Source organism: Danio rerio, chromosome 18, assembly GCF_049306965.1.
Source record: "Danio rerio strain Tuebingen ecotype United States chromosome 18, GRCz12tu, whole genome shotgun sequence".
Lineage (NCBI taxonomy): Eukaryota > Metazoa > Chordata > Actinopteri > Cypriniformes > Danionidae > Danio > Danio rerio.
The window spans coordinates 42,648,763-42,661,117 of record NC_133193.1 but is presented as its reverse complement, the minus strand read 5'-3'; the positions used below and the strand labels follow the sequence as shown (position 1 = coordinate 42,661,117).

At 34.1% G+C, this 12,355-nt stretch overlaps 1 protein-coding gene across 1 annotated transcript in view; it reads left to right on the top strand.

Annotated features, from left to right (window-relative positions):
• The window catches only part of dmxl2 (Dmx-like 2), a gene marked incomplete at its 3' end in the record, with an annotated part of 117,798 nt that overhangs the window by 56,022 nt on the left and 49,421 nt on the right, over positions 1-12,355 (top strand). Inside the window, 6 exon segments of the mRNA NM_001302235.1 lie at positions 755-865; positions 1,521-1,690; positions 4,746-4,843; positions 4,978-5,143; positions 7,213-7,477; positions 8,930-9,693. Of these exon segments, the coding sequence (NP_001289164.1) occupies positions 755-865; positions 1,521-1,690; positions 4,746-4,843; positions 4,978-5,143; positions 7,213-7,477; positions 8,930-9,693 (1,574 nt within the window).

The window sequence follows — 12,355 nt, the reverse complement described above, 5'->3', positions numbered from 1 at the left end:
TATATATATATATATATATATATATATATATATATATATATATATATATATACACACACACACACACACACACACACACACACACACACACATATACATACATTTTTTCTACATATCATACAGTAACAAACCGTAACTGAAGTCTGACCTGAATCGTATATATGTACACTATTGAGTGTAAATGGGTTGTACATTCATTATTGCAGTGCATTGTGGGATTGATTGAGTTCACTTTCGAATGCCCACTATGGCTTTAGACACTACTATAAGTGGTTGCTCCCTCAAATAGTGCAACTAATAGTAAATGGAGTTGATTTCAGATACAGCCTAAATACAAATTTAACAGGACTGTGGCTATTCAAAACCAAACTTGCCAACCTCTTTTGTTGTATATTGTAGTTCTAATTTACATCCGCTGCTAACAAACTTCAAATTCCAGCCCAAAGGTTCCTCCTAGAGCAAGCATTTTTTTAATTAGACTCTGAATAAATTTTAATATGCTGGATAGATGTTTAATTGGCTCAGGTGCGTTCAGAGTAATTATGTGATCCAGATTGTGTTTTGTTTAGGAGTGAGTCTGTCCTCTAAAAATAATGAACACTCTTTGATGACAGAGTCATATGACAGGGTAGCAATCACATATGATAATTCTGAAACAGATGCTTTGATGGTACTGTATGTACCTACAGCTAGGCAGTGGAAGTGCCTTTATAAAACAAATCAGAAGGCTACAAGGTTGTTTGTTTTTCTGCAGGTGGAGATGCTTTAGATGAGTGTGGTCTACGTTACCTGCTGGCCATGAGGTTGCATACCTGTCTGCTGAACTCCCTGCCCCCTCTTTACAGGATGCAGCTACTTCATCAGGGTAACACACACCATCACCTACATAACACATGAACACACCGCACACTCCCATCTGCATGTGAAAGCTTTTAAAACTACGGAACTGAATACCTTCAAATTTAAGCATTTTAAACTAGTTCTGACTTACTTTTCCCAGTTCACCATTAGAGTATGTCTTGCCAGACTTTTTATCTAGTTTGGATCTTAAAATCATTGAAACAAGAAGATTAGCTATAAATGAAATTTATAATTTATATTTCTGCAAGCGATATACTAAATCATGCTAATTTGTTCCAAAAAAACATTTGAACAATATGCTAAATCATCCTAACACCATGCTAGGTACATTCTGCCAATATATTTTTAAACAAGCTTGTTAGTATGTTGATTCATGCTAAAATCCTAACATTGTGTTAAACATGTTAGCAAAACATAACAAGCTACAACATTGTACCAATGGGCTAAAACCTGTTAGCAATTTGCTAATGCTAATTCCGACTTCTCTATTTCAGTTCACCATCAGTTTGTCTTGACAGACTTTTTGTTTAATCTAGTTTGGAACTTACATTAACTCCATGCTTAATGAAACTTTAACACACACGTTGTGTATGAAAGTATGTTTTAAGTTTACCTTCATAATATAGGATTACAAGTTAAAATGTTTTTTGGGTCTCCAGGTGTGTCCACGTGCCATTTTGCGTGGGCGTTCCACTCAGAAGCCGAGGAGGAGATGTTGAACATGATTCCTGCCATGCAGAGAGGAGACCCTCAGTGGTCTGAGCTCAGGGCAGTGGGTGTCGGATGGTGGATCAGAAACATTAATACACTGAGGCGAATGGTAGAGAAGGTAAGACCTTCAGAGGTACTGGCTGATAGCAGTGTACTCTGAGTTTTTAATACAGATGCTTCAAAATCTTTTTTCTTCTTTTTTTTTCTTTGTTGCTTCACTCTTACACTTTATTAAATTAATTTTCAATATACACTAAGCAGACACTTGATTAAATTTACCTTATTAGTACCGGGTTGGGCCCTCTTTTGCCTTCAGAACTGCCTTAATCCTTTGTGGCATAGATTGCAAGGTGTTGCTGTAGGTTTGTCGGCTGCACATCTATGATGCGAATCTCCCGTTCCCACCGCATGCCAAAGGTGCTGTTTTGGATTGAGATCTGGTGACTGTGGAGGCCATTTGGGTAGAGCTAATTTTATGATCAAATTTCAAGTTTGGTGGTCAATTTTGCATCATTTGAAAATGTGTGACTAATAGAATATTGATACCTTCAGCCTGACCTCTTGAATTACAGCAAAATAAACCTAAACTCATGCAGCATGACTTTAAAGTGGAGTAGAATGCATTTTATTTTGTTTTGTATTGGGTGTTTCGAATATAGCATTTCAGTGTGTGACTTCATATGACATCTGCTGCAGCTTGCATAGAAATTTTGTGTGCTCAAAATACTGGTGTGCCCGGGGCATAAGTCATATTTCTTTTTTGCTTTTTTTAGTATCTTTGTGGGGGCGCGTTTGATATGGAACAGTAATTAGGTCAACAAACCTGCAGCAACTTCATAGCTGCGCATTTGCTGAATAATTCCACATCATTGAGCGTTCATCACAGATCAGGATTAAACATTATACAGCATTAGACACTTCTCTGTATGATGTAACTGAAAGTCATATTAACACTATTTTGAGGGTATATGTACATAATACTGTGTTTGTCTGATTTTTGAGGAAATCCACACCATCTCAACCTCCATATCAACAACCTTAACACCTCTTCAACACCCACCCTACCTCTAGACCCATTTCTCCTTTTTCTTTTTTTCTTTTCAGACTTTTCTTCCTTTCTCTTTTCTCTCCTTAATTTTTGTCTTTCTAATTATTATAGATTATTTTCTTTTTTACATTTTAAGTTATTTATTTATTTATTTATTCCTTCATTTTATTTCATTTGTTGATTAATATATTTAATATTGATTATTATGAGTTTTTCTTTTCTTTTTTCCCTTTTTAAAACTTTTTTCCTTTTTTTAATGTTTCTTAATCCTTGCTCTATTTTTAATTCTCATGTATTATTTTCTTCCTTGCGTTTTATATTAATTTATGCAAATGTATTTATTTAAATGTATTCATTCATTTATTCATTTTTTTTTATTTTTTTTTTATTTTTTCAAACTTTTCTTTCTGTCTCATGTCTTTCTTAATCTTTGCTCTCTTTCAAATGATTAAATATATATATATATATATATATATATATATATATATATATATATATATATATATATATATATTTTAATGTATTTATGAATTAATTAATTCATTCATTCATTCATTTTTTCTGTTTTCAAACTTTTCTTTCTCTCAATACTTTCCCTAATCTTTGCTCTTTCTAATTAGTATGTATTATTTTCTTTCTTGCATTTAAAATGTATCTATTTATTTATTGATTGATTGATTCATTAATTTGTTTATTTATTATTAGGATTTTTTTCTTTCTTTTTTCCTAGTTTTTTTAACTTTTCTTCCTTTATGTGTCTCTTAGTCTTTGCTGTCTTTATTATGCATTTTCTTTCTTGCATTTTAAATGTATTTATTTTTTTATTTACTTATTTATTTGTTTGTTTATTTATTCATTTATTATTATGATTACTTTTCTTTTTTCAAACTTTCTCTACTTAATCTTTGCTCTGTTTTTCTAATTGTTATAAAATATTTTCTATTTTGCATTTTGAATATTTATTTATTTATTGTTTATTTCTTCAATAATTAATTTATTATTATGATTTTTTCTTATCTTTTTTCAAACTTTTCTTCCTTTCTTATGTGTCCCTTAATCTTTCTAACTATTATATATTTTATATTGTTTTAACACATTTTAAACTGTTTTAAACTGTTTTTAATCATTTTTATTATTTGTTTTTTTTTTCTTATACTTGTCTTTTTTATTCTTGGTTATGCAAAGCACTTTGAATTTCCACTGTAAATGAAATGTTCTATATAAATAAACTTGCCTGCCTTATTTTCTTTCTTTCATTTTAAATTTATTTATTTATTTATTTATTTATTTATTTTATTCATTATTATTTATTTTATTCATTCATTTATTCAATAGTTCATTTATTATTTATTAGGAGTTTTTTCTTTATTTCTCCTTTCTCACTCAATCTTTGTTTTGAATTCTAATTATTATATATAATAATTATATAATCTAATTATTTTATCTATTTTTTGCATTTAAAATGTATTTATTTATTCATTTAATTCTTCATTTATTAATTAATTCATTTATTCAGTAATTCATTTATTATTCACTATTCTGATTTTTCTTTTCTTTTTAACCTTTTTCACTTTTCTTTTTCTAATTTCTCCCTCCTTTCCTCCCTTTCTCCTCTTTGCTCTGTCTTTCTAATTATTATATATTATTTTCTTTCTTGCATTTTAACTTCATTCATTCATTCATTCATTCATTCATTCATTTATTCATTTGTTCACTCATTTATTCATTCATTCATTTTTCTCTTTCTTTTCTCTCTCAATTAATTCTAAACGCATATAAATACTATAAATTATCTTCTTTAAATAACTCCCATATTATTGTTGTTATTCCTATCTCTTTTACCCCCTCTTCTTAATTCATCCTTTCCGAACTCAGAACATATACACGATATAGACATGTACATTTCATACCCATAACACGCCAACAACTACATGTAGATTTAATCTCAGTTTGTGCCTTTTGTTGAATCTTTTCACGTTTTTGTTAGTCCTGCTGTGTGTATGCAAAACTGCATCTTCTTTTCACCTTTGAAAAGTAGTCTTTGTTAAAAAGCAAACCAAAAGATCATTAAACAGCCTATAGTATAATGAACAAATAAATCATTTCTTCTCTTTTGTTTTGATAGGTAGCGAAAGCAGCGTTTCAGAGGAATAATGATCCGCTGGATGCAGCTCTCTTCTATCTGGCCATGAAGAAGAAGGCTGTTCTCTGGGGTCTCTTCAGGTGCTTTAATCTCTTTTATACAGTGTTATTTCTTTCCACATCGTTGCATCTAATACGATGAATTGCTGTGGGCTCTTTGCTAAAGGAGCTGTGAAATTTGCCTCGTGTTTATTTATGTATTGATTTGCACGTAGGTCTCTGCACGATGAGAAGATGACCCAGTTTTTCAGCCATAACTTCAGTGAGGATCGCTGGAGGAAGGCGGCTTTAAAGAACGCTTTCTCTCTCCTGGGAAAACAGCGCTTTGAGCAGTCGGCTGCTTTTTTCCTGCTCGCCGGCTCCCTGAAAGACGCCATTGAGGTTTGCGGCATCCTATTTTTTAACCATCCTGAAGATTCAGTCTCAGGAGAATGTAAATGTGTCTTGTTGACGTCTTGGATGTGGAGTCTGCTGTCTTTTTTTGACGTCATAGAGTGTGTGGTCGTCTGTGAAGAGAGGAGTGTGATTGAACAGCCCTGAGCGCTTCAGTTTAGTCTAAACATGGCTGATTAAGTCGCGTGATGGACATATGACAGCTTTAGTTTACCTTGGGCTGGATGTCTGACAGCACACAGTCAAAACACAGTGATAAAGCCACTTGTGAGAGATCAAGAAAATGCATAGATTTTTGGGGGGAAAATTAGATGGTTTGAGCTGTATTTATGAATATAAATTAGACTTGCTTGTGTTTTTAGGTTGGTTATGTTTTAAAAGGGTTGATAAAATGTCCTGTTAAATCGTGAATATTCATAGTTTGCCTACAAATAAAAGTGTGCAGGTAATTTATGTAACCTTAATATATTCAAGATGCAGTTATTTACTTCAGTAGAACAATAATATGTTTCATTTTGAAGAGTTGAACTTGGTGATTTGTAAAAACACATCCATGGTTTATGAATGTAAAGATGCAGGCTAAAAAAATGATTACAATAGAATTTACAGTGCACTGAGGTCTTAAAAAATCAAGAAAATTATAGTTTTTATTAATTTCTTATAAGAATTATGGTAATTGAAATCAATTTCATGATTTCAATCAATGAGATATGCTTTTTGATTACTAAAATTCTGGAAAAATTAAAAAGAAAATGAGGGGAGATATTTATGAAATAATAATAATAATAATAATAATAATAATAATATTAATAATAATAACTTAGGATAAAAAAGTTATAATTATAGGGCTTAGTTCACAGGTGTCAAACTCAGTTCCAAAAGGGCCGCAGCTCTCCACAGTTTAGTTCCAACCCTAATTAAACACACCTGATAAAACTAATAGAGTCCTTCAGGCTTGTTTGAAACCTACAGGTAAGTGTGTTGGAGCAGGGTTGGAACTAACCTGTGCAGGTCTTCGGCCCTCCAGGAATTGAGTTTGACACCCCTGGAGTTTGTGCTTTTTGTTTAGTTATTTCTTGTTTTTGTTAGTCCTGCTGTATGTATGCGATGCCATTTCCTCGTTTTGTACAATTTTCTTTTTTTCTTTTCCACTTCGAAAAACTGAATAAAAGTAAAATAAAAAAGGGATAAAGGAAAAAAAGAAATCAATTATAGGGCACTGTAATGTGTCCAGACATTTTACCATTGAGCTTTCAAGTAATTGATGTTGCTTTCGTATATATACAGGGCTCGAAAATGTGACTGTTTTTCTCATGCAGCTGCAACCAAAAGTTTGCATAGACTGTTTAAAAAGGCACATAACCATTAAAAAAGTCAGATGTTAATGAAATAATGAAAGAGATTTTTTTTTTTTTTTGAGAAATTGTTATAACTTTTCTTGAAAGTCAAGATAAGATTACAATAAGATTATTATGCCTCAGAAAAAGCTCAGATAGCGGTGTCAAGGTTTTGTAAGTTTCTGATTGGCCAATCTGTAGGGATACTGACCAAAAGGAAGACTGTATCGTTTTAAATATTTCATCAAAATACTTATACGAGATACTAATCGAAATATTGATTTTTTTGACACTACTAACTTGAGGTAACATTAACAGTGGAAGAGATGCATTTTTATATACCAAGATTGAAAACGTGTTACATCAACAATTGAATTACACATAGTTGTTGTCTGCATGTTATCTATTGGGGTGTTTTTGTAAATAATTCATTTCCTATAAAAAAAACACACACACAAATCAGTGTATTTTAAAAGCAATTAATAAAATACTGTTTGATTTTTTTTCTTTTCCCCACTATATAATAAAATAATTAGTCAAATAATAATATTAATATTATAGTATTGTAATAATTAAGCATTGCAGATCCAAAAATGCTTAATTGTTTTGTACTAAAATAAAGCTACAATAACAATTACTAATAATGTATTTGTTTTTCATATCTTCATAGTGAAATGTATGGAGATATGTTCTTGACAAGTGGATCTGTCTGTCTAATAGGTTTGCCTGGAGAAAATGGAGGATATCCAGCTTGCGATGATAGTGGCTCGATTGTATGAGGCTGATTATGAGAGCTCCTCCACCTGTCAGGGTATCCTGTACGAGAAAGTTCTGGGCTGCAACAGAGACGGTAGTGGATTCTCCTGTCCCAAACTGCACCCGGACCCCTTCCTGAGGAGCATTGCGTACTGGATCATGAAAGACTACACCAGAGCCCTGGACACACTGCTGGAACAGATTCACAAAGAGAATGATGAGAACCCTGGTGAGAGTCACTCACTTTTACACACGCGGCTTTTATTGCTTTAACCCTGAAAAGTCTAACATACAGTTGACAATACAATTATTAGCCCTTTCTTTTTTAAATATTGCCCAAATTATGGAAAATAAGGAAATTTTCCCAGTATGTCTGATAATATTTTTTCTCTTGGAAAAACGTTTTATTTGTTATATTTTGGCTAGAATAAAAGCAGTTTTTAACTTTTTTTAAAACCATTTTAAGGTCAAAATTAATAGCCCCCTTATCCATTATATATTTTTCAATTGTCAAACTATCATTATGCAATGGCTTGCCTAATTACTCTAACGTGCCTAATTAACCTAATTTACTTAGTTAAGCCTTTAAATGTCACTTCAAGCTGAAAACTAGTGTCTAGTATAATATCATGTTCTGTCATCATGGCAAAGATAAAAGAAATCGTGTTTTAAAAATCATTCTTATAAATATCGTAGTTTTGTGGAAACTAATATATTTTACTATTTAGGACTATTTGAAAAAAAAATATATCAGAGATAGACATATGTTTGCTATTTTGTAAATTTCTTTACTTTCATTCTTGGACAATTTATTGTGTCCATGATGAATAAAAGTAAAAACAATAAATAAATGAATTAATAAAGAAGACCAAAAGGTTTTAAGACTTATACTATGACTAATACTACTTCTAATAATAAATGTTTCTTGAGCAACAGATAATCATATCAGAACAATTTCTGAAGGATTACGTTACACGGAAGAATACATTAATGATGCTGGAAATTGTGCTTTAAATCACATGAATTAATTTTGTTTTAATCTACATTCAATAAGATAATAAGTTTATGTTTATACAGTAGGACAAAATTATTTTGTCATTAAAATGTCATTAAAACACAAGTATTGACACTTCTATTGAGAAATTTTAATTCCTGTAATTAATAACAATCAGATCAATAATTCATGATATAAATATGACAATCATGTTTATGACAGATTTATGACAAGTCTGTTGGTCAAGTTAAAATGACAAAGTGTTTCCAATTTATAAAAAAAAAATCATTCATTCATACATTGATTTTCTTGTCGGTTTAGTCCCTTTATTAATCTGGGGTCGCCACAGCGGAATGAACCGCCAACTTATCCAGCACGTTTTTATGCAGCGGATGCCCCTCCAGCCGCAACCCATCTCTGGGAAACATCCACAAACACTCATTCACACACACTCATACACTACGGACAATTTAGCCTACCCAATTCACCTGTACCGCATGTCTTTGGACTGTGGGGGAAACCAGACATCCGGAGGAAACCCACACGAACGCAGGGAGAACATGCAAACTTCACACAGAAATGCCAACTGAGCCCTTTAAATTTTTTTATTAATCTCAACATTTTACCGGTAGTGTGTTTATAATTTGTACCACATTTCTTCTAAAACACAGTTTCTCTTTCTTCCAGATGTGCTGGTGAAATCCTGCAATCCTGTGGTGTTTAGTTTCTATAACTACTTGCGCACACACCCCCTGATCATTCGCCGGCACTTTGCCAACACCGAAGCACCTGTAGCTGCAGTCGGTCCGACAACAGAACGCAACAGCGCCGATGAAATAAACCTGATCGAGAGAAAGCTCTTCTTCACCACTGCTAACGCTCACTTTAAGGTGGGCTGCCCACTTCTAGCCCTTGAAGTTTTATCTAAAATCCCCAAAGTCACTAAGAAAGCATCCTCTCTGAGTAAAGGCTCGTCTGTGGCCAACATCAGCGGCGTTCTGCCGCAAGAGAATGGAGGCAAAGCTTTAGATCTCGACTGGGGAACTCCTGCGATCCCCAGTCAAGCCTGGGGAGCCGACTCGTCCGCCGGGATGGATTGGAGTCAACCGTTGGTTAAAGTAGAGGATGAGAGCCTACAGTTGGACTGGGGAGATGATAAGGGGGAGGAGGAGGAAGATGAAGAAGGTGGACTGACCATGAAGAAACCAGAGGATGAGGAAGACAAAAAGCCGTCTAAATCAGCAGCTCTGCAGCATGAAGACTCGGCCGGCGAGTCGGAGGTGGATGTTATCGCTGAACAGCTCAAGTTTAGAGCCTGTTTGAAGATCCTCATGACGGAGCTGAGGACGCTGGCCACGGGTTATGAGGTGGATGGTGGAAAACTGCGATTTCAGCTCTACAACTGGCTGGAGAAAGAGATCGAGGCCATGCACCACATCTGCAACTATAAGGTTGGTGCTCAACGTTTCATTGCAAATATTAAAATGGCTCAGATTTTGAACACATTTAGAATTTTAGATGAAACAATAGAGAAGTAGCTTCCATAGAATATAATATTGTTCATTTTTGATGGTATTTATGTGTAGAGTATATCTTAAAGTTAGAATTAAGAAAGGGGGAAATGAAAATTCTGTTTTTATTAACACGGGTCAGATCTTATCATGAGAAATTCATCCTCTCAATAAGCCTGAAACTTTTGTGTAGTTTGCACAGACAAAAAATGGCATCATATTTTTGTAGTCAAATTAGTGTTTGGATTTCATATGACCTAATGTATGGCCTGCGGTAATATTCTTTGATTCTGCCCTATTGCAACCCAATAGAATAGAAGTTTTTAAAGTTGAAAGAGTCAAAGGAGTGTTGGGGCTCAAGGTAATATCTGTTAAATTAGTACAGTGCATCTGAAAAGTATTTATAGCGCTTCACTTTTTCCACATTTTTTAGTTACAGCCTTATTTCAAAATGGATTAAACTTATTTATTTCCTCAAAAATTCAACACACAATACCGCAAAGTGACATTGTGAAAAAAGTATATTTTTTTTTAATTGTTGCAATTTTATTAAAAATAAAAAAACTGAAAAATCAGATGTAAAGAAGTATTCACAGCCTTTGCGGTGAAGCTCTAAATAGAGCTCTGGTACATTCTGTCTCCACTGATCATTCTTGAGATGTTTCAGCAGCTTAATTGGAGTTCACCTGTGGTAAATGTAGTTTATTGGACCTGATTTAAAAAGTCATACACCTGTCTATATAAGGTGCCAGGGTTGACAGTGCATGTCAAAGCACAAACCAAGCATGAAGACAAAGGAATTGTCTGTAGATTTCCGAGACAGGATTGTCTCGAGGCACAAGGCTAGGGAAGGTTACAGAAAATTTTCTGCTGCTCTAAAAGTTCCAATGAGCTCAGTGGCCTCCATTATCCTTAAGTGGAAGATGTTTGAAACCACCAGGACTCTTCCTTGAGCTGGCCGGCTATCTAAGCTGAGTAATCAGGGGAGAAGGGCCTTAGTCAGGGAGGTGATCAATAACCTGATGGTCACTCTGTCTGAGCTCCAGCGTTCTTCTGTGGAGAGCGGAGAACCTTACAGAAGGCCAACCATCTGTGCAGCAATCCACCAATCATGCCTCTATAGTAGAGGGGCCAGACAGAAGCCTCTCCCCTTCTGGAATTTGTCAAAAGGCATCTGAAGGACTCTCAGACCAGAAGCAAAATACTCTGGTCTGATGAGACTAAAATTGAACTCTTTCGAGTGAATGCCAGGCGTGACGTTCGGAGAAAACAAGGCACCGCTCATCACCAGGCTAATACCATCCCTACAGTAAAGCATGGTGATGGCAGCATCATGCTGTGAGGATGTTTTTAACAGCAGCAGGAACTGGAAGACTAGTCAGGATAGAGGGAAAGATATACGTGTGTTTTTCAGTTTTTTTTTTTTTTTTAACAACTTTGCAACAATTTCAAACTATTTTTTTTTTTTCACATTGTCATTATGGGGTATTGTGTGTAGAATTTTGAGGAAATAAATTAATTTAATCCATTTTGGAATAAGACTGTAACATAAAGACATGTGGAAAAAGTGAAGCGCTATGAATACTTTCCGGATGCACTGTACATACATGCATACATGCATAAACGTACAAATACAAAATATGAAATGTTTCCCATAGAGATGGTTTTTCAAGCCCTCTCACCTGCATTAAGTACACTCAGAAAATAACATTTTAATTATATCGTTGCCTTCTATGATTTCCTAAAAATAAACACTAAATAAAACTGGAATAACCACAGCAATTGCTGTCATCGAAGTAAGAGCTTGCGACAACATATGATGACGTGTTTGGGTGTTGTTGTGTTGTCCCATTTTTTTGGGGTAAAATTTGAAGCCCTTCCCCTCCACACTCTGTTTCATAGGCCTAGGGAATGGGTAGGGGTAAAAGTAGAAATGGAACTGGCCCTAAAAAAAGCACAGAAGTATTATGTAAAAATTTGTATGGTGCATATGGAGAGAAAATGAGCACGTCTCATGACTGTTTAAGCATTCCAAGCCAGTTTTAAGCAATCAGGCACAACCATTTATAATGTTTGTAACTTAAAGAAAGATTACTGAAGTCTATACAGTGTTAAATTCCATTTGATAATTCAATTTATGTACCTGAATACTTTTAGACCCCCAGAAACTATAAAGCACTATTTATTTTATTTGAATCTTTGCTACTGTCTTCATCAATGCTTGTAATTGGTTTGTTATATCTTAACCAGGGGCCTCATGTACGAAGACTTGCGTGAAATCATACTAAAGCATTGCGTACGCAGAAAAAAATTCAGATGTATGAAACACAGCGTACGAGGAATCACACGCATATTCTTTTGTACATCCAAATGAACGTGAAACTGAGCGCAACATGCACGAGTGCAAAACCCCTCCCTGCCTCCTATGCTAATGACTCTACTTTGGCAAAATCCAAAGAAAAAGCAATAGCAAGAGAGAAAAACGGAGTAGACCAGAGAAAAACTGTGTTATTTGCAAGTTTGTCCTCCAGAATTATTAACAAAAGGAAACAATAGAGTGGGAGAGTTTAACTAATGCGTTTAACACAGTTAAGTCTGAACA